We start from the raw sequence: 27,822 nt of genomic DNA, 5'->3' as shown, positions 1-27,822 counted from the left end.
TTAGAATTGTTTCGTCAGAGAAACAAACCTAAAATGAATGAAAAATTAGTACATACATAGGAGGTATAGTATCAAGTATTTTTTAGTTTAATATTAATATTTAAACAATACCTTTTTCCAATCATCAACAGTTCATTGCTGATGTTCCTGAGCTTTTTTTCATCGTTGGTGTCAATTTTGGCTTTTTTATGGGAGTTCGGCTCTTCACGAAATCTACGTTGTGGAAATATCAATATCCTCTTGGTTCAGAATAGCTTGAATGCCTTTATTAGGCACCTTACGGTTCTCCAAAGCTATGGTGATGATTTTTTGATCCGTTCGCGGTGTTGTTTTTCGTTTTCTCCCACATTTGTCGTATAATGTAGCAGTTGGAGAGACTCCTGATTGCACCAATTGTGCAATATGGGCTACCGTAGGGGGAGAAACATGAAATTTTTTTGCAATTTGTCTGTAACTATATGTCTTTTCACTAATAAGCGTTGCAATGGCCACTTTCACATCTTCTGAAATGGTTGTTTTGGAGCCATTTAAAAAAAAAAGTTTTTGATTAAAAAATCAAAAAATATATTAAAGCGAACGTAAAACCACAATGAATTATACACAACAATATTAATTTACAACTTATATTTAAAATATTTAAAAAGAATTAAATCTTAAGTCTATTTTTAAGTCAATAATTGTTAATTTACGCAGCGTGTTAACAGGGCGAAAACTGACCGTGAACCGATTCTTTGCTTCTTTCATCCCCAGTTTCAAAATTTTCGGTTTTTTTCACCACCACATGTGGGTTGCTATTCAATCTATCTACCGGTGTTAAAATAAATACGTGTTTCCCACATGTTTGTCAAATTTGTCACAAGTTTTGCAAATTACGCTAGTGGTAAGAACGACCTGTCATGGGTCTGTACTTTTAGTTGTTTTCGATTTTCCGTACAGTATGGATCTAATGAATAATATTACATATATTCGTGACGAACTTCGATAATCTCCGCCATTCGATTTCAATTGCGTTAATAAAATTCTTTGAAAATAATTACAATTAATCTAACAAAATAGTTCCAACTTATCGCTTTTACTAATAAAAATAAAAATAATGGTTTCGATTAAACATTCCATAACAACAGTAAACAGTTGGATAAGCGGTCATCCGGAATTAATATTAAATGGTGAAAAAAATTATTGTGAAAGGTGTTAATATCATATTGTGATTAAAAAATCTTCAGTAAATAAATAGACACTTGAATTCAGATAAACATGATAATGTTCCAAAACTTAAATCATCTGGACATAAATGTTAATTAAATGTAATATTCCTTGGTCAAAGGTTGATAATCCATCATTTCAATCTTTTTTAAGTAAGTGTTCAAACCAAGAATATGGATCCGATGTCGTATGTCCAAATGAATCCACACTACGAAAATGTTATTTACCAGAAGTGTTCAGTTACATGAAAATTCAATTATTAATAAAGCACATGTAATATCATGTAAAAAAATAGTTAAAACGAATTCCGAAACAATAAAAAAACTGGTTAAAGATAGTTTATTTGATTTGTGGGGGGAACATGTAAATGATAAAGTTATTTTATTTATTACGGACGGTGCTGCATACATGATAACAGCTGCTAAAATATTACAAAATACATATCCTAATATGACCCATCTTACTTGTTTAGCACATGGGCTTCACCGAGTTGCCGAAACAATTCGAGATAGTTTAATTATAGATAGAATTAATATAATAATTTATAAAATAAAAATTAAAAATTAAAATATAGATAATTTAATTATAGATAGAATTAGTTTTATTCGAGATAATTCGAGATAATGTTAACAACATAGTTACGAAAAAGATATTTTTGAAGGAAAGAAATTTTTAAAGAAAAATTACCAAATGTACGTTTTCCGCCAGAGCCAGTGATTACTAGATGGGGCGTTTGGCTTCAGGCCGTGTAAAAACGAGGCGATTTTATAGATATTTGGTGGCTCATAGCTCCTATAAAAAATAACTAATCAAAAAAATAAAAAAAATACAAACATGCCTATGGTGAATATCCATAGCATATTAAAAAATAATTTCTCTAGTGCCATAATTGTATGGACAAGGCGCTGGTGTCCAGCCCACCTTAAACATGTATGCTCTTCACGGATTATAATAATTCAAGTATTAGTAAGTGTTGACTACAGGAACACATCTAGACTGTAAAACCAGGTATTAATATATACATACATATGTAAGTATGTATGTATTTAAATATTATTTATTTATTTACGGTCTAATTCACACACGTGCATATATATGTACATACGCACGTTCTCTTTGCATTACATACGTACGTTCTCTTAACACGAGTCATGCATTATTGAAATCGAATATTTTTTTAGGTTGAATCCTTGACCTCATATCTATGTATGTATATAAAAACATATGTTCTATACACATTTTACACGTGTTACTCAAAAATAGATATGCATCTCCTTTTCATGATTTTAGGAAACTGAAGTTGAAGTTCAAGGCTAAACTACTCTGTTTCCAGCTAAGACATTTGTTGTTGATAGATTTCAGCAAATGGGAGGCAAGTCTTTCGATTTCGTTTTTGAAAATCTTTCGTGTGCGTCTGTCTGGACACTATTTCCATTCCATGCCATCATTTATTGAATCTGCAGCATATATTATATTTATGTAGGCAGAATAAATATGTCGTCATGCTCAATAAAGATAACGCCAATTAAAAATACAGTGTTGTACAAAATCACTTTTCAGTATGCAATAATATTTGGATAAAAACCATTCGGACCGTTTCAAGATAAAAAACTGATTAAAAAAATCTAATTTAAAAAAAAATGGTGATAATTTTGCTGCATATTATATGTATGTATGCACATGTAGACTTTAATTAGGTTAAAATTGAAGTAAATATCTTGTTAACAATTACATATTTAAGAAAAATAAAGAGATTTTTACATTTTAAATAAAAAAAAACATTTGAACATTGTAAATAAGTCTAACTTCATTCGTTTTATAAATTCAAGATCGTAGAAAACATGAATGCCAGCGTTAATCCCTGCGATAATCCTTGAGAATGGGCATGTGGAACGTGGATAGCGACCAAACACAAAAATTTTACCGCAACGGATCGAAACCACAAGAGAAGACTTGACGGTGAGAGAATTTTCTAGAAAATTTCATCAAATCTTGTGATATTTTTTTCGTTTCGTTTGTATATTTAAAATGTTCTTTTATTTTATAGTATATTCGAGATTACGAGACATCATATCTTCGATGCCTTTCTGGAAAGACACCGATTCGATCGAATGGAAGATGAAAGCTTTGTATCAGTCGTGCATGAACGAGGAGGCTATAGAAAGAGATAGGGTTTACTCATTGAATGGATTTTTTTAAATATTATTATTATTAGTGACGTCTATGTTTAAAAAGTTAAGCAAAATATAACAAAGATTTCAAGAATATGATAAAATAAGTTTTATAGAAAAATATAGACGTCTCTATAATATAAAAATAATCATTTATTATTTTATAAAAATTATATATTTAAATAAATATATATTTTTAAATGTTTTCTTATATCTTTAAAATATTAAAACAGATTTTATCACAGACCCGAACTGTTATTTTATTCGTTCCAGTTTGGTAAAAAAAATATGTTTTAGGTTTTTGGTTCTCTTGTATTTGAATATAAGCAAGTTAATGTAAATACACCCACACTGTGTATACCTCTCTTTATACGGCTTTTCACTTTAACTTAATGTGATCATATATGTATGTACATACATAGGTACATAATTAAAATGTCAAAGGAGAATATTTCCTAGCATATGCAGTTTGCCGTTGGTGCACTGCGGAATTGAGGGCGGATTCTGATGCAGCTAAAATGCAGACAAAATACTTTTTTTTATTTATACTTATTTGACATTCTCTTGGCTTACCAACTTTACATTGGGCCGTGCTTTTAGGAACAAAAGTGCGACAACAGTTTAGAAATAATCTACTAGTTTTTTTTTATTCCAGAAGTATGGGTGTATCTATAATATTTTTTAAGTTTTGTAGTTTCAATTTTGATGGAATCCAAATCTCGTAAAAATCACTCAACGTCATTTGCTCGGTTGGCAATTTCATTGTGGATTCTTTTAATGGCCGTAATGTATCAATGATGATAATAATTTCGATCTATTTACATATATTCTAAGAAATAGTTCTCCATATTGATTGAAACTATTTTTGAATAAAATTCTTTACATTACAATAAAGAGTTTAACATATCGAATGTATTATTCCATCTAGTAATACAGTCTATTGCATTTTCGTTGAATTTCATTATAAGACAACGGATTCTTAACTTTTTAACACATATAATTAAAATTGAACTGAAAAAACGAACCGCAAAAAAATATCAGTTCGGTTTCGGTTTTTGTTTTCGGTTTTGTTTCCGGTTCAGCTCCCTGGTTTTTATAATATAATTAACAATTATTTATGTATTATTGAGACATCTGTAGTTGAAAAATTTATTTATCAAATTGTATATGTACCAACGTACTTTATATTTTGGTTGAAATCTTTGCTAAATTAGAGTTTTACATTTCAAAACATTTAACTAGATAAATTAATCATTTAATTTTTTTAATGTTTTGAAATTTAATACTCCAATTTACCAAAACTTATAAACATATTTTTACTCTATAGATGTCTCGATAATACATAAATAGTCATTTATTGTATTATAAAATTTTTTAATTAATTAAATTATTTTTTAATGATTAATCAAAAAAACTTATATAAAATTGTTTTTTCTCGCGTGTACGTATTTTTGTATGCAATATTAAGTATTAAATATACATATAAACAGTGGCGGCTCGTGGATAAGATATCTGAGGGTGCTGCGGTTGATTAAAAATAAACAAAATGTTTATTTGGATTATATTTTACTATTAACATCAAAATTATCAAAATTTAACAAAATGTATTTTATTACATTAAAAAATTGATTCTTCTGTCTTTTTTCATTTTCCTTGAAAAAAGGTCTATCACCTATTCGTTAAATTTTTCACTGTTCATAATCACTTTTTTTCAATTGACAGCATAGACAAAGCCGTGAATCTTTCCTGAACCATTGTGTTTCTTATATATGTATGTCTTTGTTATATTTATTGATGAAAAACACCGTTCTGGCTCAGAGGTAGTTGAAGTTGTAAGCAGAATTTGAATAAGTTTTGTTATTTCCACACGAACTTTACATAAATTGATTTCAAAACTAAGTTTTAAAAAAAATAAAAAAACATGAATACTATGCATTTCTTTCCTTGAGTAAAACACTTCACTAATTCAGTTTGAAGTTTTTCTTTATCTAGCATTGGATATGATTCAACGGTTAGTAGTAGATCTTCCATTTGCATTTTCTTTCAGCACTTTTCATAATTTTCTTTATTAAATAATTTCACAGCTATTAATCGATTAGAAAAAGTACATTTCTCTTTGATGTCCTTAATGATAACATCGCACATATTTTTGGCTTCTTGAGACTGAGATGAAGACAATTCGCTATAATAATCTCGTATTTGTATAATGGCATTAGTAAAGCATTTTGAATAAAAGTTTTCTTTAATTCAAAATGCATCGATATCTAATGTGTCTTCTCTCGAAGCTCGGCCAAACGACCAAGAAAATTCTCAGATATTGCGAATAGAGAATTTGTCTAATCTCAAAGACGTGTTCTCAAACAAATCGTTTGAAGTAAGTAAATATTTAATAGTATCTCAACGATTAGCATTTCAAATGAAAAGTAAATATAGTGAAATATAGTACATAATTATAACATATATGTCTAAGTGAGGTCAATTAATTCATATTTTCAATGCTTTTTTTAAGGATGATAAGAATGGTAAAGTTGTGTGCAACCGAGAAGATTTGAAAACATTACATCGATTATCTGTGATAGTCATCAATCGTCCAAAACCATTGGAAACGTTATTTTTTCGCAACGTTATGCCCGACTTATACATACAGTATTGCCCTCATTGTTATAAGGTTTATATCAATATTGAATGGGGACTTAAATATGTACGAGTATACCATAAAACAACAACGTCGGTTTGTTTTTGTTTCAGCTATTTTACGTGGATGATTTGGAATCGCAGCTGATTTCTAAAGCACTCTGCTCATTTTGTCGTAGTCAACTGATTGACGGGAATGGCACTGAACCGTTAAAATCCATTATTTCATCTTCGTCATTCTCTCTTGAATGAAAATTTTTGGAATGGAAAAAGGATATACTGCTAATCAAGAAAGCAATCGAAGAGGTCTGCACATAAATATAAAGAAGACGAAATTTATGCTATGTAGTTGACAAAATGCAAACAGACACCGGTGATCTAAGCGTTGTATCGAGAGGTGTTAGAAAGAGTTAAAATATTTAAATACCTGAGAACTTGGTTAAATTAAGAGACTGACCCAGATGAAGACTTAAGAATCCGCATCGATATGGCTAGAACAGTGTTCATCAACAATAAACAAGCATCACAATCTTCGTACGCGTTTGAGATTCGCAAAGAGTGCTGCTATCTGGATGCAAAACGTGGACTCTGAAGACCAGAATGATCAGCCGTATCGAAGCTTTTGATATGTAGGTCTACAGGCGTATGCTGAAGATCCCATGGACCAAAAAAGTCACAAATGAAGCTGTCCTCAGCATGATACAGAGAGGCAGGAAACTTGTTTCTGTCATCAAGCAGAGACAGATGGAGTACCTCGGACGCATGATACAGGGTTCAAAATACGAATTTTTCCGTTTGATAATCATGGGAAAAATAGAAGGTAGAAAATGGATTGGAAGGAAGAAGTCATGTCATGGACTGATATGAGCGCTGAAGAGCTGTTCCGAACCGTTGAATCGAAGAAGAAGTCACCACTAACAGTAATTTTTTTCTTCAATAGATTTTCAACATCTCATTCATGTTTTTATATTTTTCAATATTTTAAAAAGAAAAAAAAATAGACTAAGTGGTATTTGTATTATATTTACATTTATTAAAATATATAATAAAAAATTGAGTGGCACATTTTTGGAAAATTTGTAATTATACCATGTAATTATTGTGTGTTGAATTACATTATAAATTTATTTTCATAAAGTTGTTTTATTTAAAGTTTTTGTGATATCCATCTACACGGAAATTCTAAAATCATATAGGTATTATTTTATGATGCCTGACATCTCTTGAATTTTACAAAAATATTTATAAATCAAGATTTAAATTTGACAATTTGAATATGTATTTTTTTTAAAAGCTGTTTGATAAGTCTATTGAAACAATTGCAAATATAATAATTTGCTTTAATTAATAGCGAAATTAAAAAAAATATATCCAAAATCGTAGCTTTTTTATTAATTATAGATGGCACTATATTTATTTTACACATTGAAGCAAAACAAATGTTAGCATCGTCTAAAGTAGGTATGTATTATTTTTCCAAACCATTTAGGACGAAGACCACATTCATTATTACACACAGATCAATATCTCGTGTACTTTCGCACATGCCAATATCGATGGATGAGAAAATTATTTTGTACACTTCGAAGGTAAAACCATGGTCTTTTTTACTCGTGTGTGAATAAAACTGTTTACAACATACATAAGTTCTTAAATCAGTAGTGATTGGTGGGAATAGTCGGCATTTGAAGTACATAAAATACATTATCATTACGCTTGAATTGGTTGTATGGTATTTTCTGCCGTGTAGACATTGTTTGATTTTGCAGCTGCGACTGGCAGCTGCAAAATCAAACGATGAGTTCAAGGGGGCAAAAAATTGAAAAATAAAAAAAAGGAAACTATTGAACCAGAGTTCTATAAGTGGCACTCTCCTAATTAGGTTATCCGGGTATATAAATTTTCAAGTATTAACGTAAAAATTCAAAATCTTTTTCAGTCACTATAAAAATATTCAAATCCAAATAAACATAAAACCGCGCTCCACTAGTTCGAGTTTATAGCTCGTAATTTTACCGATTTAAAATTCAGCACACTTCCAATTAACCATTTTAAACGAACACAAAAAATAATACAGCCAGAAAACTATTCCAATAAACATGTTTCAATAGAAAATACTCAATATAAAATAGTAATAACAGTGGGAAAAAATCCCAAGTGAAAATACGTACTTTTGACTTTTGATTTGAACTGGACGACTGCTTAGAGAGATTTGAAAGCTGAAAAGTACTACAAATGAAAGATAAAATACCCGACTATAGATTCCAATATTCATTTTGAACAGAAAATTGACAGATTTTGAGACATCGACCGATCTCCGATATATCTCCGAATCTCGAACCAATCAACATTTTTTATTACCAGATCTATAAAAAAAAGTCATATCTCGTCTCTAAACGATTTTTCATGTCGAACAGTGTAATGAATAAGTATGCGATGCGATATAGCCCTAAAGTATTTTGCCTTAGACATTGTTATCATCCTCATCATACCTGATTTCGTTAAAGGTAAGTACTTTAATTATTTCTTGTAATTCTCTTGAAAAAAATCAGTTTTATTCTTGACCGAATTATAAGTATATTTTACATTATATTTTTTGGAAAACTACAAAGTTCTTTAATAATAATGATAGCAATAAAGGGACACAAAATCACATATTTCCTTAATTTGCCGATAATATTGGTATTCCTCTGCTGAGATATACATATGTAATTGTTTTAAGAATATTGATATTGACCTGTATTTATTTGTTAATAATTTTAACTTCAGTAAACAAATAGCCTGATTAAAATATGTTATTAATTTTTATAACATACAATATTTCATTCCGTTTTACTGTCGATATTTCACATTACTTGTCGATTTCACATTGCAATGTCAATATTTCACATTACTTATGTAAAATGCATATATTTAGTTATTGAAAAATGTTTTGATTTTTGAATATTCTATTTTGAATATTATAATATATTACCAAAGAAGGAAAAAACTACACTTTTCGCTATTAATTTCAACACACGAACCGTCATCAGTCATTTAAAGGTACATAAACTATCAAATGAAACGTTTCTGTATATAAAATAAATGAAAATTAATTGAGCATACATATACTATTATATTTAGATAATGATCGATTAACCCTTTGACTGCTACAACAACGATAAATCGTTGTTTTGAAATCGGCGAAGACTGCTACGACAATCGTTGTTGTCGTCATTAATTGTCGTATTTCAATACTTTCTTTGAGCTACCAGCGCATCAGTGGCACGAAACATTTTTTTTATATACGTATTTATATTTATTTTTCAATCAAGCTTTATAAATATTTATCAATTTTTTAAATAAAAGCTCTTCAATTTCGGGTTCATCATCAAAGTAAATTTCGGGTTCGTTGTCAATGTCATATAAGGAGTTATTACTTGGGAATTGATTATTGTCGATAAATTCATTTTCAGAATCAGTAGAGCTGCTGATTTGTCGAGTTCCTCAGCGAGGAGCTATTATTTCGCTTTCATCACTTTCACTGTCCGATATCATTTTGCAGAGTTAAAATAAATGGCAAAAAACAATAGAAATCCGCTTTCAATTATATAGGTCACGAGACGTCACGAATTCGTGCAATCAATCAAATGCAACTGAAATGCATACAAAATGTTTATGATACATGTTGAAAAATTATTTGAATATTAGAAACTTCGCATCCTTGTGTGTCTCGCTCACACGTACACAATTAAAACCAAGAAAGAAAGAGAGAAAGACCGCTACCTGTTTCGAATATATCGCATGTTGTAAGGATACATCGATGTCTAAAAATAGATTATTGAAAAAAATAAAGCGTTGGAAAACAATCTTCAAAACTTATTTAGTGTATATATGTATGTAGGTATCTCTTTCGCACGCACGCATGCAAATGCAAGACAGAAAGAAAGAGCAGCTGCTTTAACTGCTTCTTAAAAATGTATATAAAGTATTATAAAAATTACGAGCGTTCGGCGAAGTAAGTATGTAAAAAAAATATTATATTTATTTTTTTTCAAAATAATTACAAATGTTAGCATTTTTCGCTTGGACATTGAAAAACCTCGTAGCAGCCAAAGGGTTAAATTATTTTTATTTTTTTTGGTATTTTTAGTGAAGCATGTCACAAAAGAAAACATGGAAAATTTGGGATAATTTCACACTGCTGCCAGTAGCGGGATCTTAATCAAAAACAAACTGCATAAAGCAAACTGCAACGTGTGCAAATCAGATAAAACTGTTCTTAATTCAAGTATATCTTAAAACACATAATACATATATATCCAAATGAAAAACGAGACAGTGACACGTAAATTAATTCTATGGTTGAAAATCCCGTTAAAAAATCGACGATTTTAACTTAACGATTTGACTTTGTTGAAAAATTGGCCGCTGTAGATGGAATATCCATAAGAGCTATAACTATGTAAATCCGAATTCATCAGGGAGTCGATAACATATCGAGGATATAAATTGCCCGAAAATGAAAGTGATGTCATGAAATTAGTCCAGAAACATTATGAAGTCGTAAAATCGGAAATTATTTCCGAATTGTTGGAAAAAATCTCAAATAATCAACGGTTTAATTTGACTATAGATCAGGCCTGGGCAAACAAATTTGGTGCGGCCCGCGAGCAAAATTAAAAAAAGCTTAATTTTTCTGATCTAAAAAAATTTTGTTGATTTGTTAAATGGTTTATCGTTTCTGACATAAGATAGAATTCAAATTTGGGTCAAACTAGACGGCAAACTAGAATACAAACTTTAATAAGCAATTATCATACATACATATTAGAATCGATCACATGGTACTCGATAGCTCTCGACGAAAGTAATGACCGAAAAGATACAGCACAGTTATTAATTTTCATACGCGGATGAAACTCTAAATTTGAAATTATTGAAGAGCTTTTATCATTGGAATCACTTAAAAATCAAACAACAGGAGCTGATATTTTTGAAAAAGTTGTTAATTGCTTAAAAAAAATAACAACTGACAGAACACCAAGTTTGACGGTTAAAAATATTGGATAAAGAAAATCCAGGATAAATTTTCGAAAATTGTCCTGATTAAAATTTAATTATAATTCATTATATTATACATCAACAAGTATTGTGCCAAAATGTATTAAAAGTTGAACATGTGACATCTTGTATTATTAAACTTGCCAATTTAATACGATCGAGTGGCTTGAAACACAGACAATTCATTGCTATCCTTCAAGTTATTGAATCTGAGTTCACAGATATTATTGATCATAATCATATTCGATGGCTTAGCCTAGGAAAAATACTTCGGCGATTATGGGATACAAAATAAGAAATCGTTCTATTTTTAGAAATGAAAAATAGTATCGACTTCCCCGAATCAACTGATAATGTGACTGGCTGTGTGATTTTGCATTTACTTTGGACATCGTGACACATTTAAATACTTTCATCACAGTGTTCCAAGAGGAAATTTTATATGTTCATGATATGGTGAAAAGTTTGAAAGCATTTAAATTAAAACTACGACTGTTTCTTCACCATTTTTTGATTAAACGGGTAGATCACCTTTCAACCGTGAAATTGCTGAAGGTACCAGAAAATAAATTTGAAGAATATGCTGAAATTATCGACGATTTAAGTGGTGAGTTTCCATGAAGATTTGGCGACCTCCGAAAAATTGAGATAGACTTGGCAATTATACGAGATAAATTGCAATATACATACATATATTAATAGCGTATCGACGGAGTTATAAATTAAGATTATATATTTACAGTGCGATGCTGATTTAAGGGAATTACACCGTCATGAAGAAATTCGCCAATTATACAACGCCCTTAATACGGAAAAATTCGACAAACTTAGAGATTTTGCTCAAAAAGTGTTGGTGATTTTTTGATCAACCTAAATATGTAAAAAAACATATCAATAAAAATTCTTTACAATCAAGCATCACAGATGAAAATTTACAAGCATTTTTAAGAATTTCAACTACAAAACTTTCTCCTGAAATTAAAAAACTGTTAAAAATCTAAAATAGTTTCATTCGTCAAATTAAATTGTTGTTTCGTATGAAATTTAAAAAAAAATTATGTTTTCTTTCACGATAATAAATAATGTATATCTAAAAATAGTATTTTACTTGCGGACCGCCGCTCATTTTTAATTTCTAATGTGACCCTTCATCCGAAAAGCTTACCCAGGCCTGCTCTAGATGATTGGACCAGTATCAGAACAAAAAAATAAATAAATAAAATATATATATATATATATATATATATATATATATATATATATATATATATATATATATATATATATATATATATATATATATATATATATATATATATATATATATATATATATATATATATATATATATATATATATAAACGTAAATCTTCACAGCGCCCCAACAGAAGATTCGTACAATTTGGGGCTTGTTCGGATCGACGGATCTTGTTCCGCAATAAAATAAAATAAAATTCTGAAATCGCAGAAATTCCTAATACAAATAAATCTAATCATTTCGGAAATTTAAAGCAAGAGTTTTCTCTTTTTAAAAATACACAAAAACGTACCGTCAATCTTAAAAACTAGTCCGGTCAAATTAGACCAAAAAATAAGAGTGAAGGTACATAAATTTACAACAAGCTGAAATTGAGTAAAATTGTTCAAAACATAATTATACCTGGTTCTGATACCTGAAAAAAAATTTACTTAAGGTCAAAGGTCAAAAAAATGGGTTTTTCGCAATTTTCAGCAAAACGGTAAGTTTTATCATAAAATTACTTCAGACAAAAATTGTAGATTATAAAATTATCTATAAAAAATGTATCAATAGTTTCCTAAGAGCCACTGTTTCTGAGGTATAACGATTCAAAAAGTTGTAAAAGTTGTAATCGTCATAATATGCATAAGTACACCACGTATGTATATACATACATCTCTGAAGCTGTAATATAAGTAAAAATATTTTTCCATCGGTGATTGTAACATACACTTAAAATATAAAATATGCATAAGTATAACTTTGAGAATATCAGGTAAAATGAAACCCAGCCCCCTAATTTATACGCTAGTGTAACCTCGAGACAACATCTGTCTCCCTGTTCAGAGTTAGAAAATGAAATTTGAATTTAAAATATGGAATTTTTTGATTTTGATTTTGGACCCGGATCCGCCGGGTTTTCAAAATTTAGGACTCGGATCTGTCGGGTTCTGAAAACCCGAGTTTTCAGAAACCCTACTACTAAGTGATCTTTGTACAATGCACTTACATGTGTAAACGCGCCTTTACTCCTCCACATCATGTATTATATTTCGGCATGAAAATATACAGCTTTCGATTCAGAATCACAAAATTCGGTATAACCATCTCCTCCTCAGGGTACTTGAGTAAATTAACTCTTCATAAGCTCTATGATACATTTTCGTAATAATAGAATAATGGTTTTTAACTATGGAGTCGTGGAGTTGTCGTTTTTTGGCCTTAGTCAAAGAACATCGAACGACTCCAACTCTGGTTTCACGCTTAAATGACATTTATTTTTTTGCCAAATAATGTACATTAATAATTAATTATCAACTAAGAGTAAACCAATGTATTCAGAGCTGAGACACAGTTTTTTGTTTTTTCCTCACATTTAGATCAAATTGAAGACAGATTTGATATTTGACAAATCCGTTACACCGTTTTATTAGTTTCATAAATCATCATCATAATCAATGTTTTGAGCAACTCATATCCATCTCATCCTATACATTTTTCTCATTTCATCCACCCACCCCTGTAGTCTTCCTTGTACCATTTTACACTCTTTCGGGTACCATTCGAGCACTTCTTTCGTCCGTTATTTTAGCTAAGTGACCCGCCAATTGCCAATTCAATTTTAAAATAATGAAAAAAAAAGCCAATCATTTACATCAGCATATGCAGCATTCTGTATAAGTTAGGGATTGCAATACCGGTATATTTACCGGTAAATCGACAAAATTATGTAATCTTTTGTCGATTCTTACCGCAACTATTTTATCACGAATTAAGTATATACATATACATACGTATAGACATTTATTTGAATAATATTACATTTAAAATTGATGCAAATGTCGAATTGTGGATAAGGTTATCTGGAATTCGTTTATTTTCAGTATCAAATGTGTCAAATTCAAATTGATAAATTCACAGACCAACGATATCGTAATAAATGCGATCAGACGGTTTCAATTATGATCGAAACTTTCAAATGGTCCTAACTTTATATATATACATATATATATATATATATATATATATATATATATATATATATATATATATATATATATATATATATATATATATATATATATATATATCATCATCATCATCATTTACAGTCATTCGCCATCCACTGCTGGATGAAGGCCTCTCCAACACGCTTCCACTCGTCTCTGTTTTGCGCAACACTCATCCATCTCATTCCGCACATTTTCCTAATTTCGTTCACCCATCTTCCTTGCGGTCTTCCTTTTACTCTTTTGCCTTCTCTCGGGTACCATTCAAGCACTTCTTTTGTCCACCTTTCGTCCATCCTCCTAGCTACGTGACCCGCCCATTGCCATTTCAATCTCTTCACTCTATCCACTATGTCCACTACCCTTGTCATATTTCTCACCCACGTGTTCCGCTTCCTGTCTTTCCTCGTTATGCCAAGCATACAGCGTTCCATACTTCTTTGAGTGCATTGGATTTTATTTTGCATCTTGGCGTTCAGTGTCCAAGTTTCACATCCATACGTCATCACTGGCAAAACGCATTGATCAAAGATCCTTTTCTTCAGGCAGAGTGGCATTTTTGATTTAAAAACAGCATTCATCCGTCCAAATGCACTCCACCCTAATTTCATACGTCTCTTTATCTCTTCATTTTTACTACCAGACATGTCAATTATTTGACCTAAATATAAATAATTATTTACTACTTCTACTGGTTTATCATCTAAGGGGATGCTATCAGGCATGCAATAACTATTGAACATTAGTTAAGTCTTATCTACGTTAATTTTTAATCCTACTTTTCTACTTTCCCTGTCCAGCTGTGTTAGTCTGATAAGTAGGTCAGCTGAATCACGAGCTACTAAAACTATATCGTCTGCGAACCGAAGGTGACTCAAAAAGCGACCATTGATGCTTACTCCGGCTGTATCCCAATCCAATTTCCTGAAAACTCCCTCAAGCACCGCATTGAATAACTTGGGCGAGAATGTATCTCCTTGTCTTACTCCTTTTCCTATGCTAAATCTATCTGTACCTGAAAAAATTTTAACCGAAGCTGTGGCATTCTTATATATTGCAGCTAACAGTCCCACATAGGGTTCCGGCACTCCCTGTGTTTTTAGAGCGTTAAGTACTGCATTATGACTAACTGTATCGAAGGCTTTCTCATAATCGACGAAACCTAGGCACAATGGCCGTTGATATTCGTTGGCGCGCTCGATTAGTTCGCCAACTACTTGGAGGTGGTCCATTGTGCTGAAATTTGCCCTAAACCCTGCCTGCTCTATAGGTTGGTTCTCGTCGAGGATATTCTTCAGCCTTTCTGTAATAACCTTCGTGAAGAGCTTGTAGACCGCAGAAAGTAGACTAATGGGTCGGTAGTTCTTGATATCGCTTTTGTCGCCTTTTTTGTGTATTAAAATGATAGTTGCGTTATTCCATCCTTCTGGTATAACTTGGTTCTGGATGCATTTGCTGAAAAGCCTAGCTAAGATATTAATTAGGGGGGGGCCGCCACATTTTAGTAAGTCAATGGGAATATTATCTTCCCCTGGGGTTTTACCGTTCTTTGCAGTTTTTAGCGCGGCCTCTACTTCGCTAGGCAATACTGCAGGAACCCTTTGGCCGTGTGTCGATTCCAGAGCGGGGAATTGGCCGTTGTCGTTCTCGTATAGTTTTGCATAGAACGTGTAAACTCTGTCTATGATTTCTTCTCTATTCCTAATTATTACTCCGCTCTCTGATCTGATTGCGATCATTTGGTTTTTGCCTAAGAAAAGATCCTGTTTGCACTTTTTCAGGCTACGGTTATTCTTAATGGTATTTTCTATTAGCTTGCTGTTAAAATCCCTGACATCCCTGACTATTCTCTTTTTAATTTCCTTATTTACTAGATTGTATTCTTGCTTATTATTATCCCTATCTAAATTCCTTTTATGCTTAATTAGGTTTTTTGTTTCCGCTGAAATTTTGCTTAATTTAATCTGTTTCCTGAATCCACCTAATTTCTTACCTGTTGAGGTTAGAACCGAACTAATTACAGTGTTCAATTCCTCGATGTCTGCTTCTGGGTTTAATTTCCCGTATCGATTTCCAAGTTCGAGTTCGAATTCCTTTTTCCTAGACCTTAGTTGAGCGAAATCTGGAGAGTTACTGCATCCTTTTATTAATTTCCTACGTTCGCAATTTATATTAATGGCCATCTTGGCACGGACTAATCTGTGATCGCTACCTATATCTACTTTACTTAAAACACTAACGTCTTTAACGGAGTGCAGGGCATTTGTTAGGATGAAATCGATCTCGTTTCTGTCTCCTTTAGGACTCTCCCAAGTCCACTTATTGTTGGTGTTTTTCCTGAAAAATGAATTAGTGATAAAGAGCCTGTTGTGTTCTGCGAATTCTATGAGGCGATCGCCTCTGTCGTTTCTTTGGCCGGTACCAAAATTGCCTACTGCTCTTTCAGTATTTGCCTTTTGTCCTATTTTTGCGTTAAAGTCGCCCATGATTATTTTAAAGTGGTGACGGCTATTATCGTATGCGTCCTGTATTTTTTCGTAGAAGTCTTCTATTTCCTCGTCTGGGTGGCTAGATGTGGGGGCGTACACTTGGAAGATTTGACAAGTGTACCTGCTCGAGATTCTTAATACTATATAGCATATACGTTCCGATATGTCGCTTATTTCTATAATATTTCTTTCTATTCTCTTATTGATAAGAAACCCTACTCCTCCTATTCTACCATTTGGTAGCCCTCTCCAGTAGAGACAGTTACCACTTTTTAGGATTATTTGGTTTTGCTGTTTTCGTCTTACTTCACTAAGTCCTATTATATCCCATTTGATATTTTCTAATTCATTCTCTAATGCAAGCACACTTCCTTCACTCGATAACGTTCTTACATTGTACGTGGCTAAATACAGGTTTCTATTAGCTAAGCTATCATCCATCGTCACTCTTACCTTGTTGGAGGTTTGGATATTATTTTTCTCGCATTTATCCAAGATGTGTTGAGAAAAAGGCGGTACTTGAGAGAGATTTCCATTCAAGGAGTGAGTTCTTACCGCCATAGACTCTTCTCTGTGGTCAGCTTTGACAGATAGTCATCCTAGGTATCACTTGGATCACTTATGAGTTATTACATGCCATTTAACAGGGTTACTTTGTAAGTGAAAGTAGTTAGTTATGATAATAATAGATTAGCAATTGTTATACTACTTTTTTACAGATCTTTATCGTGAGACGCCTCTTTGGAGACAACGGATTTATATATGTGAGTGCGGTTTGCAATTTAATATTTTAATAATAAATTTAGTAAAGAATATAAAATTACACGAATTACTTTAATATAAATTAAATATGAAAAAGAACTATTAGACAGTTGGGAAACACCGTTTCTGTTTGCTATTATTCTATTAAGTAAAGTTCGTTAAAAATTTTTGTCTGAAAGCAATTATGTGGAAGATTTATTGCTTCTGTGGGACCGAATTTTGACTGGCGACCCTTATTTTTTTTGTATTCAGGTAGGGAGATGTATCTCGTTCGTATACGCTTTTGTAACTGACACAAAATTAACACAAAATTTTCGCAATCACTGATATTAAAAACGCTGTTAACGGCCGATCGTCTGTTTATTTTTACACTTAAATTATACTAGGATGCAATTAGTAAAATAAGTGATTAGATGGTTAAATTTTTAGATTAAATTTCGTGCAATAGCCGGGTTTAAGCGAGTAATAGCGGGAAGAACGCAGAAGCACGTCTTCCCCGCATGACACGAAAGACCGAACTCGATATATATATATATATATATATATATATATTTATATATATATATATATATATATATATATATATATATATATATATATATATATATATATATATATATATATATATATATAAATATGATTGGTTAAAAATAAAATCTATTTATTATTACGAATTTGCACGTGTTCGATCTTTCTGCAAAGTCTGACAGAAATGAAACTCTTCATAGTCAGTCTCAATACACCTTTTTTCTAAGCAATCGGTCGAAGTCGTAAGCAGTTGTTGTATAAATTCAATAACAATGCAGTTGCTAAATTCCGAAATATTTCGGAAGAAACTTCTAAATTAGCAAACTAATTAGATATAAATCTCGAAATCCCAATGATTGCCGCAATACAATCCGTGCAATTCGCCAGAGGAATACTATCGACCAAGTACATACTTTCATTCCAACGTTGGATGAAATAATAGAAGATATAAATAAAATCAGGCTTTTATGATGCTTTTAATATGCATATATTATTACCAAAAATATTTAATTCTATCGATAAATAATAATCAATATTCTCTTTTCGAAAAACTTTTCATTTCCGTTAATTCTTCTCCGAGTATTCACTCTATTCTAATCATTTTAACGTAATTATAATAATTCAACGTTTATATGAACCGATCTAATATGTACATGAAATAACTGATATATGTTGTATTTTTGTTGATAAATAAATTTAAATAAAATCGAGACATGAATGAACATTTCTTTTCATTAAAATTCCACATTCTAAATTAATTTATTATTATAATAATTCTTTTTGAAAAGAGTTTTCCACCAGAATATTTTTCTCTTTAATAAAATACATATTTTTTATTATAATAACAATGTTAATAAAAAACTACATATTTATTTTATTTATTATATTAAAATGGCTGCCTCCTTGACCATTTTATTGATATGCTAGTGATCGGGGTCGTGATTTTCCGACTACATCCATGTTTATTCAAAAAAAAAGTGCCACTTTAGTATGCGGTTTACCTTCACATATCTACTTTAATATGCGATCTACCTTCACGTTTTTACTATAATATGCGGTCTCATTTTCTCAGTTCTCGCGTGTGACAGTGAGACTGAATAATACCGACCCTAACAACCTAATCTTAAATGAATAGGGCCAACCCTAACTAAACCTAACCTTACCTGACCTTAAATAAATAAGTGTTGGCTGCTAATATTGTGTGAAAATATTGATGAAATAAAACATATATTAGCAGCCAACACCTACTTATTTAAGGGTCAGGTTAGATTTAGTTAAGTTAGGGTTGGCCCTATTCATTTAAGATTAGGTTGTTAGGGTCGGTATTTTCTTTGCTGCTGACCACATTTTGAAAGAAACACTTCGACAACATTATGGGGCGGCAGGAAAAAATTATAATAAACAGGTCATTGCTACGATACAAAAAAAAAAGAAAAAAGTCGACTGCGATTCAAAGATATGTAGATCGCATGCTAAGGTAGACCGCATACTAAAGTAGCACCCAAAAAAATGTGTTTATATAAGAAGGTATTGAATTGTTTAGAACGTATATCGGTTTTGGAAGGATCGTAGCCTTTTGATTGATTTTTCGCAAATTGTATCCGCCCGTGCAACGCCGGCTAGTATTGAATGATTTAAATTATATGATTTAAAGTAGACCGATTGTTTTGTTGAAATTCACTATTGCGAATTTTCCAAGTTGCGGTTAACGTGTTTATACAACGATTCAAACTGTGTTGGAGGATTAATTCAACGTTGAATTTTCAAGTACCATTATTCGAGTAGCGCAAGCGAAATTTCCAATTAGGCGTAAAGTTTTTCCAGCCCGTAGAGCGACTTGTTTGTATTTGCAACACGCTGGGATTTATATCCGATGGAGTACATACATACACATACATATGAAAATGGGGGGTTGCCATGTAAAAGCTATGGAATTAGTGGCTTAATTGGTGCAAACATACGATCAAAAAATATTCAGCGGCCTCATACAATTTCATTAGTAATTCGCAAGGCGAAAGAGGTTCCAGTTTAATGAATTTATTGTGTACTTACATACATAGTTACGAAATTAATAAGCAGTCTGCCTGTAACAAAGAAATTTTATTATAATAGCAGATGTGGCTTTAGGCGTCATATTGTTGTCAGGTTGGAGTATTTCCACCGACCTACTTAATTAATTAATCGTGTTTGGTGTTCGATATATGTCTGATAAACATTTTCTGTTTGTTCAAATACACACAATAAACAACATGGAATACATTTTCATAAGTAAGCTGATCATTTAAGTAACATATTATTCAATTAACGTCGTAGTTTGACAGGTTGTACAGTGTCATGGCGACCGCCGGAATTCTTCATACAATTTCAGGGATGGCATGTAAAAATATTTGTAAATAAATGTAATAACACATCTATGGATGGCACCGAATACTCGATTATATTCATAAATAATTATTTAAGTTTAATTACGTGAGCATCCATCTTTTAATATATAGTTGTTATTTCGAAAGAGTCTTTGTATGTAAGTTTTGGTTCGTAGAATCCATGACGGTATCGAACAAATAAAATTTTCTTTGACGACGATATCGATATCGATATCAATTCAGATCCATATTCCTTTTTTTCAGTTCCAGATCCCGATTCCCTTTTTAGTCCAGATTCCCATTCCTTTTTCAATTCTCGATCCCAATTCCTTTTTCAGTTTCTGTATCCCGATTTCTGTTTCAGTTCCAATTCCGATTCTCGGTTCCAATTTCAGTTCCGATTCTGATTGGCTGCTGTAAATGTAAAAATAAACAAATGAATGTTTACTATCAGATTAGACACGTTAAAGCAGTTTATATTTCAAATACCGAGCGAAGCCGGGTAAAACCACTAGTATTTTATATTATACACTATACGCTGTTTTTAGAGTTCCTAAGAACAGAAAAGTGGATAAACATAAATAACAAATTGAAAAAAGAAACCGATTGGCTACCAATGCTCAACACCATCATATATTCAAATATAAATAAATGAATAATAAGCAAAAAAATCAATTTTGCATGTTAAAATTTTAATATTTGTATCAATAAGTAATTAGCAACGATTCCTCCGTCAAATTGGCAAAAATCATCCTACTCGTTACGTTACATAAAATCTGAATTTGATTTATGTACAATATGTAAAAACTTATGTACGAGTCTAAATCCATAGATGTCTCTATGGATTAATTCATTAATTAATTAATTGTTGATTTGGTGTTCTTCAGCCTCTCCAAATACAACCAATTATATAATAAAATACTGCAATGTTTGTGATTAATTGTCTAGGAAGACGCATTGGGGTCTACCTGTTAGGCCTTTCTGGTATATATGTAAAATTAAAATAAAATATATATGTACTTTACACTAAGACAATTAAATGAATAATTTTTTTTTTAATCCCACATTGAAATGCATTTTTCCAATCACAATGACAAAATTTTCAAGCTACCCGCCCTAAAGCTGTTTTTCCCGTATTAAATCTTTCTGTGTATTATTTAATAGTATTTTTGAGCTTTTGAATGATAGTGTAGCATATGCTAAAATAAGCCTTCGTTTTAATTGGTTTTCGAGAATTATCTCCAAGCTTAAGCGCAGTCGGCTAACAATGGATACTCCCCGAATTGACTTAGTGGTCGGTAACGGCATTCGGTCACTTCCAACTAGAGTTCTCAGAACTGACAGCGCGAAAGCGTGGGACTGCGTCTCTGGTACGTGACTATAACAATTGGTAAAATAAACGCGCCTAGGAAGATGCAGTGGGCGACCTGCTCTTTATAAGCAGGTACTTAGTGTATGTATGGCCAATTACAAACAATAACAACAAAAAATAGCCAAACAACACGTGTATGTCCTGACCAATTACAAACAATTATCATAGAGTAAGAGTGGGTAATGGGTATGTAGATAAATATGTATATATTTTCCCTTCATAATTCTACAAAACAATGTAACCAACCCGAACAAAAAAATAATAATAATTTAGAGATACTTTTCCGATACAATTTATTCGTTATTTTTTTTCATCGAAAATTGAGAACCTGAAATTCGATTCCGGATATGTATGTATGTATTATGAACGACGATCACAAAATGAGTTACAAAAATAAATATTTCATATAAAATATATTAAGTTTCACTCGTGCAATATTCAGAGAGTCTTAGAAAGACTTTTCAATATGTGAATACTTGCTTTGAATCTCATGTAAACTAAATTCACTGAATTTAATATTACCGTCTTCTTATATTCTCACGAATGCATGTGATATATGCATGATCATAATGCAAGTATCTAATGCATGTATGTAATTGAATTTGCATACTATGCGATTTTTCAAAATGTATTCATGCTCCCTTTCGAAGCCGTAATAGTTTATTATTACGGAATAGCATATGCGTCTTTATTGGAACAACATCCTCGTACATATTTCGAAATGGATAGGTCAAATTATGAATGAATGTGTGTGTGTTTTCGTGGATGTGTGTATTTTTCATTTTATTTATATATATATATATATATATATATATATATATATATATATATATATATATATATATATATATATATATATATATATATTTATATATATATATATATATATATATATATATATATATATATATATATATATATATATTTAATTAATTGAGGAATAACTCCACTGAGACACCTATGGATTTAGATTTGTACATAATTTCTACAAATTGTGCATACAATAAATACAAAAGCTTTGTGACAACAGGAAAGATGATTTTTTTCCAATTTTAAGGAACCGTTTCAACAATGATCAGATAAAATTGAAAAACTCTGATAAGAAACGATCGATTTGGAGTCAATACCCCCAAATCTAACCAGCAGTATAGTGGATCGAACCCACTGATCACTTGGTACTAAACGTACACGCTACCAATGAGCCATACTGCTGGCTAAGTATGTATGTACGTTCCCGCGCATCGCATCTGACGCTGACGTCACCCGGTCCAAGTCAGGTGCTCAATATCAGGAGCTCATTTCAGACACTCCACACCCCCCCCCCCTACTTCCTCTCTATCATACTTTTCCGCGTCTCCTCGATACGATCGGTCGTTACGCCATATCCCTATGCATAACGTATACTCCTGGTATTCTAAAATTTGCTTTTTTTTTAAATCTCCATACTGGTCAAACATACATATGTACATACAAACATTGCGTCTGTTAATATATAGGATACATAGAGGATACGTTTGAATTTTAAAATAGGATATTTTTTTAAATGTTAAAAATGTGTGTTTTAAATGAAATTAATGCATAATCTGTCAGATTAATTATCGATACAACAGGAACAAGGCTTTTCCTCCCGTATTAATGTGCGCGCGTATTACGTACAACCAATAAATATATTTCCTGGTATATATCTATGTAAAATAAAATGTATATTATCAAACGAAAGAAAAGTGTGGAAATAAAGAAAAAAATTGAATATGTACTCTATTATATTTAATTCAATTGTTAATTTTTATTCAATTTCAGTCGACGAATAACGGATAAGTGACGCACCGGGCAAAAATTGTACGTAAATATTTGGCGTTTCGACCGATCTCCAAACACATCAATCACTACAACGATATCGTGAAGGTCAAACGTGTCAAGAAAATCAATCGCAATTGAAGTGCCGACGTTAGTTTTATTGATTATTATCGTCTGCGAATCCGTGCGTGTGTTTTGTTCAGATAAATCATCATTCGCATGGGTTACTACAAACTATTTGCTACATGATGTGATACAAAGTGGTTTCAGTGCGCGTTCTTCATTGTATATACAGTTTTAATTAACTATTTGTGTTGAAATTTTCATTCGCGTGTGAAAAATAGATTCATTTGTTTTTCTGTATGAAGTGAATTTGAATTTCAAACAATAAACATCAGTGTTTTGTTAAATTGTGAGTAATCTATTAAAACGTACACGAGGATAAGTCCACTTTTCTTCATTTCGAGAAATATAAATATGTAATTAGTGCCGTGCCCGTTGATTTCAACGGGTGGCTTCGAAAAGTAATTACACGAAATCTTATATGTTACATATCTAATATATAATTTTGAAAGAGACTTTGTATATATGTATGTATGTATGTATCCTTCGTTCGTTCGTTTGTAGATCCGTGACGCCATCGAACAAATGATTCGATTTCTTTTGTTTTCGATTCTTAGGCGCTGATTCACCTTGGTTCAGGGCCTCCCAGGGGGCGTAGCTAATGTAATTATATAGGTAACATTTAAAAAATTACCATTTTTGCAGCCCCTATGCTAGGTTTAATGCAAAAATGAGCGGATTTCAAAGTGATATCAGGAGCACATGTCAGATGTTTCACATCCCCCCACTTCTCCGCTACCTCGCGTCTCCTCGACACGATCAGTCATCACGCAACATTCCTATGCATAACTCCTGGTATTCTAAAATTTGTTTATATGAAATCTCCACACTGGTCCACGCGACTGCCACATACCCACACACATACATTGCGTCCGTTTTTATATATATTATTATAGTTTTTAACAATATTTAAAAAATACTGGTGGCCTTAATACATTTATGCTGCTTTTCCGAGATTCTGGACGTATCGAATTAAAATAAGTTATAGCAATTTGTGAATTAAGTCAAACGGAAATAGTGTTTTGGAACTGAAAATCGGACTTTCGCCACTTTTAATGTTGAAGAAGGCGAAATTGTATATTGAAGACGGCCTGAGGAAAAAGATCTTTGCCAGTTATGACATATGGATGTGAAACTTGGACATTGAACGCCAAAATGCTTCACAAAGTCCAATGTACTCAAAGAAGTATGCTTGGCATAACGAGGAAAGACAGGAAGCGGAATACGTGGGTGAGAAGTATGACATGGGTAGTGGACATAGTTGATAGATTAAATAGATTGAAATGGCAATGGGTGGGCCACGTGGCTAGAAAAATGGACGAAAGGTGGACAAAAGAAGTGGTAGAATGGTACCCAAGAGAGTGCAAAACGGTAAAAAGAAGACCGCAGGGAAAATGGGTAGACTAAATTAGGAAAATGTGTGGAGTGAAATGGATGAGAGTTGTGCAAAACAGCGACGAGTGGAAGGGTGTTGGAGCGGCCTTCATCCAGCAGTGGACGATGAGTGGATGTAGACGACGATATTGAAGAAGATGATTGGCAACGGCGCTCAAACTATTGCTATGGAGACAATATACAGCTGGTGAGTTTTCATTTTGTTTTAAATATTTTTTCTTTATTTAATAATGTCCGCATGTAAATTTAAAATTTTATATTTAATTTTTTTAGGTTTCGGTGAAGGTATGAGATTTAATTTGTCTCGCGAAGATGATTTTCTTGTGAGCATATTTAATTTATTTTCGTAGACACATAAACAATTTAAATCGTATTCCAATTTCGCCGAAGCTTTACTGCTTACAATTTAATTTGATTTCATATTCCATTTATAGAAACAAAAAAAAAACAGTTTTCATATAAAATTTTACAGATGTTGGCAAACATATAGATATATGTACAATTGACTGACGACAGAAAGGGGGTGTGGGGATGGGGGTGAGTTATAATTATAATTATACGCAGGGCCACCGAGAGGAATCCCGGGCCCTGGAAAATAATTCCGGGCCCTATGACAGACTAAAAAATTGATCTTGTAGATATATTTTTAATATGCGAAAAATCTATCAGAACAATTAGGAAGATACCTACATATGTATATGTGTGTTGGTTTTTATTTATTTTTAATAATTGAATAAGAAATTGTGAAAGAACAGGTACGATTTCACATGCACACAAAGAATACGTGGATTATTCGCTTAATGTATTAAATAAATATATGTATTTTTATGTAGAAAAATATAAAATATCAATATTGGTCAGTCGAACGTCCCGACACGGGCACTGGAACTTTACCCCAACTATCTCTCCCTCCCCTTGTCAGCCCTGATTATACGTCCAGTGGCGTTGCTAAGGGTAGTGTCACCTGGTGCATGATGGCGTCGTGGGGTGGCGGGAAAGTGGGGGGGGGGGGTGTTAAGCGCCTGACATGTGCTCCCGATATTGTGTGAGTTGGAACAGGTGGGGTCAGCGTCAGATGCGTGGTAGCGTATACACACACACATTCATTCATCATTTCAACGCGGGCGAAAAGCGCATTATGTAATATTAATTACAAATTGTTCATAAATCAAATTCAGACACTTGTGACAGTGGGTAGGATAATTTTTGCGGGATTTGAGTAACCGTTTCAACGATGGAAATCAGATAAATTGGCAAACTCTGATAAGAAACGATCGACTTGAGGTCACAAATATCCAAGTCTAACCAGCTGTATTAAAGATTAGCACGGGATCGAACCCAGTAATCTCTTGGTGCTAAACATAAACGCAACCAGACGGATTTCGCGGTAGCTGTATAAATACAGAAAGCTGTATATATATACAGAAATTCGAGGACCATTCATCAGTCACTCCAAAAATTGTGTCACTTGGTGCAGACCGCACTCCCCGCACGGATCTAGCGACGCTACTGTATAAATCTGTCTACTGACCGTTCATTTTATCAACTGATAAATTATTTCGATATCCGACCAAAAGGCATTTAAATGTGTTGATAAATGAAATACAAGCGATAATGATTTGTTAGAATTGTATATATAAATACGTTTAATTTATATTGGGTTGGCGGTGATTCGTTAATTACTTTGTCTGGTTTTACTAAAGCGACGGTGAGTTAATTAACAAGAGGATTGTATTTTGTAATTTAACCCCTTTATTTCTAAATTGGTTTATTTTTAAATTGTGGTAGAATAAAATTTATTATTAATAAAGTTGGCATTACAAATTATATCTCAATCTGTACGACGAAAAAACATCAAATAGTGAGTTTTCATATAGAGCAACATATTATTAGCCAGCAGCACGGCTCGGTGTTTGCATTGATACTAAGCATCGAGAGGTTGCCGGGTTCGATCCCGTGAGCTGACGTCGATTGAAAGAATTTATGCCGAGTAGGTATAATCTTAAATACAGCTGGTCAGGCTTGGACTCTTTTACTAAAAGAGTTTGCCAATTTATCTGATTTCATTGTTGAACCGGTCCCTCCTTCAAATTGGCAAAAACCATCCTACCCACTATGTCACCACATATTGGGTATTTGAATACGATTTCAAAAATTTATTTATCTATAACATAGACGTCTCGCTAATTTTCTTATATATTGTATTTGTATTATATTTATACGTCTGGGCACAGTGACGTATAAGTATAATACAAATACAATTACATATACATCTGTAATTGGATGTATGGCTTGGTGGTAGCGTTTTTATTTAGCACTGACAGGTTACCGGGTTCGATCCCGTGCTAATATTTAATGCTGCTGGTCAGATTTGAATATTTGTGACTCGATCGTTTCCTATCAGAGTTTGCCAATTTATCTGATTTCATTGTTGAAACGGTTCCTCTACCAATTCGGGAAAAATCATCCTACCATCCCGCTGTCGAAAATATCTGAATTTGATTTATATATGTACAATATGTAAAAATTTATGTACAAGTCGAAGTCCATAGATGTCTCTATGGATTTATTAATTAATTGTTAATTTCGTGTTCTTTAGCCTCGAAAGAGAGCTTTATGTAATAAAATAATGATGCAATGTTTGTAATTAATTATCTAGGAAGGCGCATTGGGGTTTACCCATTAGGCCTTAA

General features: G+C 32.2%; 1 protein-coding gene across 1 annotated transcript in view; it reads right to left on the bottom strand.

Annotated features, from left to right (window-relative positions):
- Positions 1-213: 213 nt before the first annotated feature.
- Positions 214-27,822, bottom strand: part of LOC143922798 (uncharacterized) — a 289,933-nt gene continuing 262,324 nt past the window's right edge. Inside the window, exon 4 of the mRNA XM_077446128.1 lies at positions 214-500. Within this exon, the coding sequence (XP_077302254.1) occupies positions 214-500 (287 nt within the window). The remainder of the gene's footprint in view (positions 501-27,822) is intronic.

This window comes from Arctopsyche grandis, chromosome 2 (assembly GCF_051622035.1).
Source record: "Arctopsyche grandis isolate Sample6627 chromosome 2, ASM5162203v2, whole genome shotgun sequence".
Lineage (NCBI taxonomy): Eukaryota > Metazoa > Arthropoda > Insecta > Trichoptera > Hydropsychidae > Arctopsyche > Arctopsyche grandis.
Note: the sequence above shows the minus strand (reverse complement) of the source record. Positions and strands in the feature narration are given on the sequence as shown.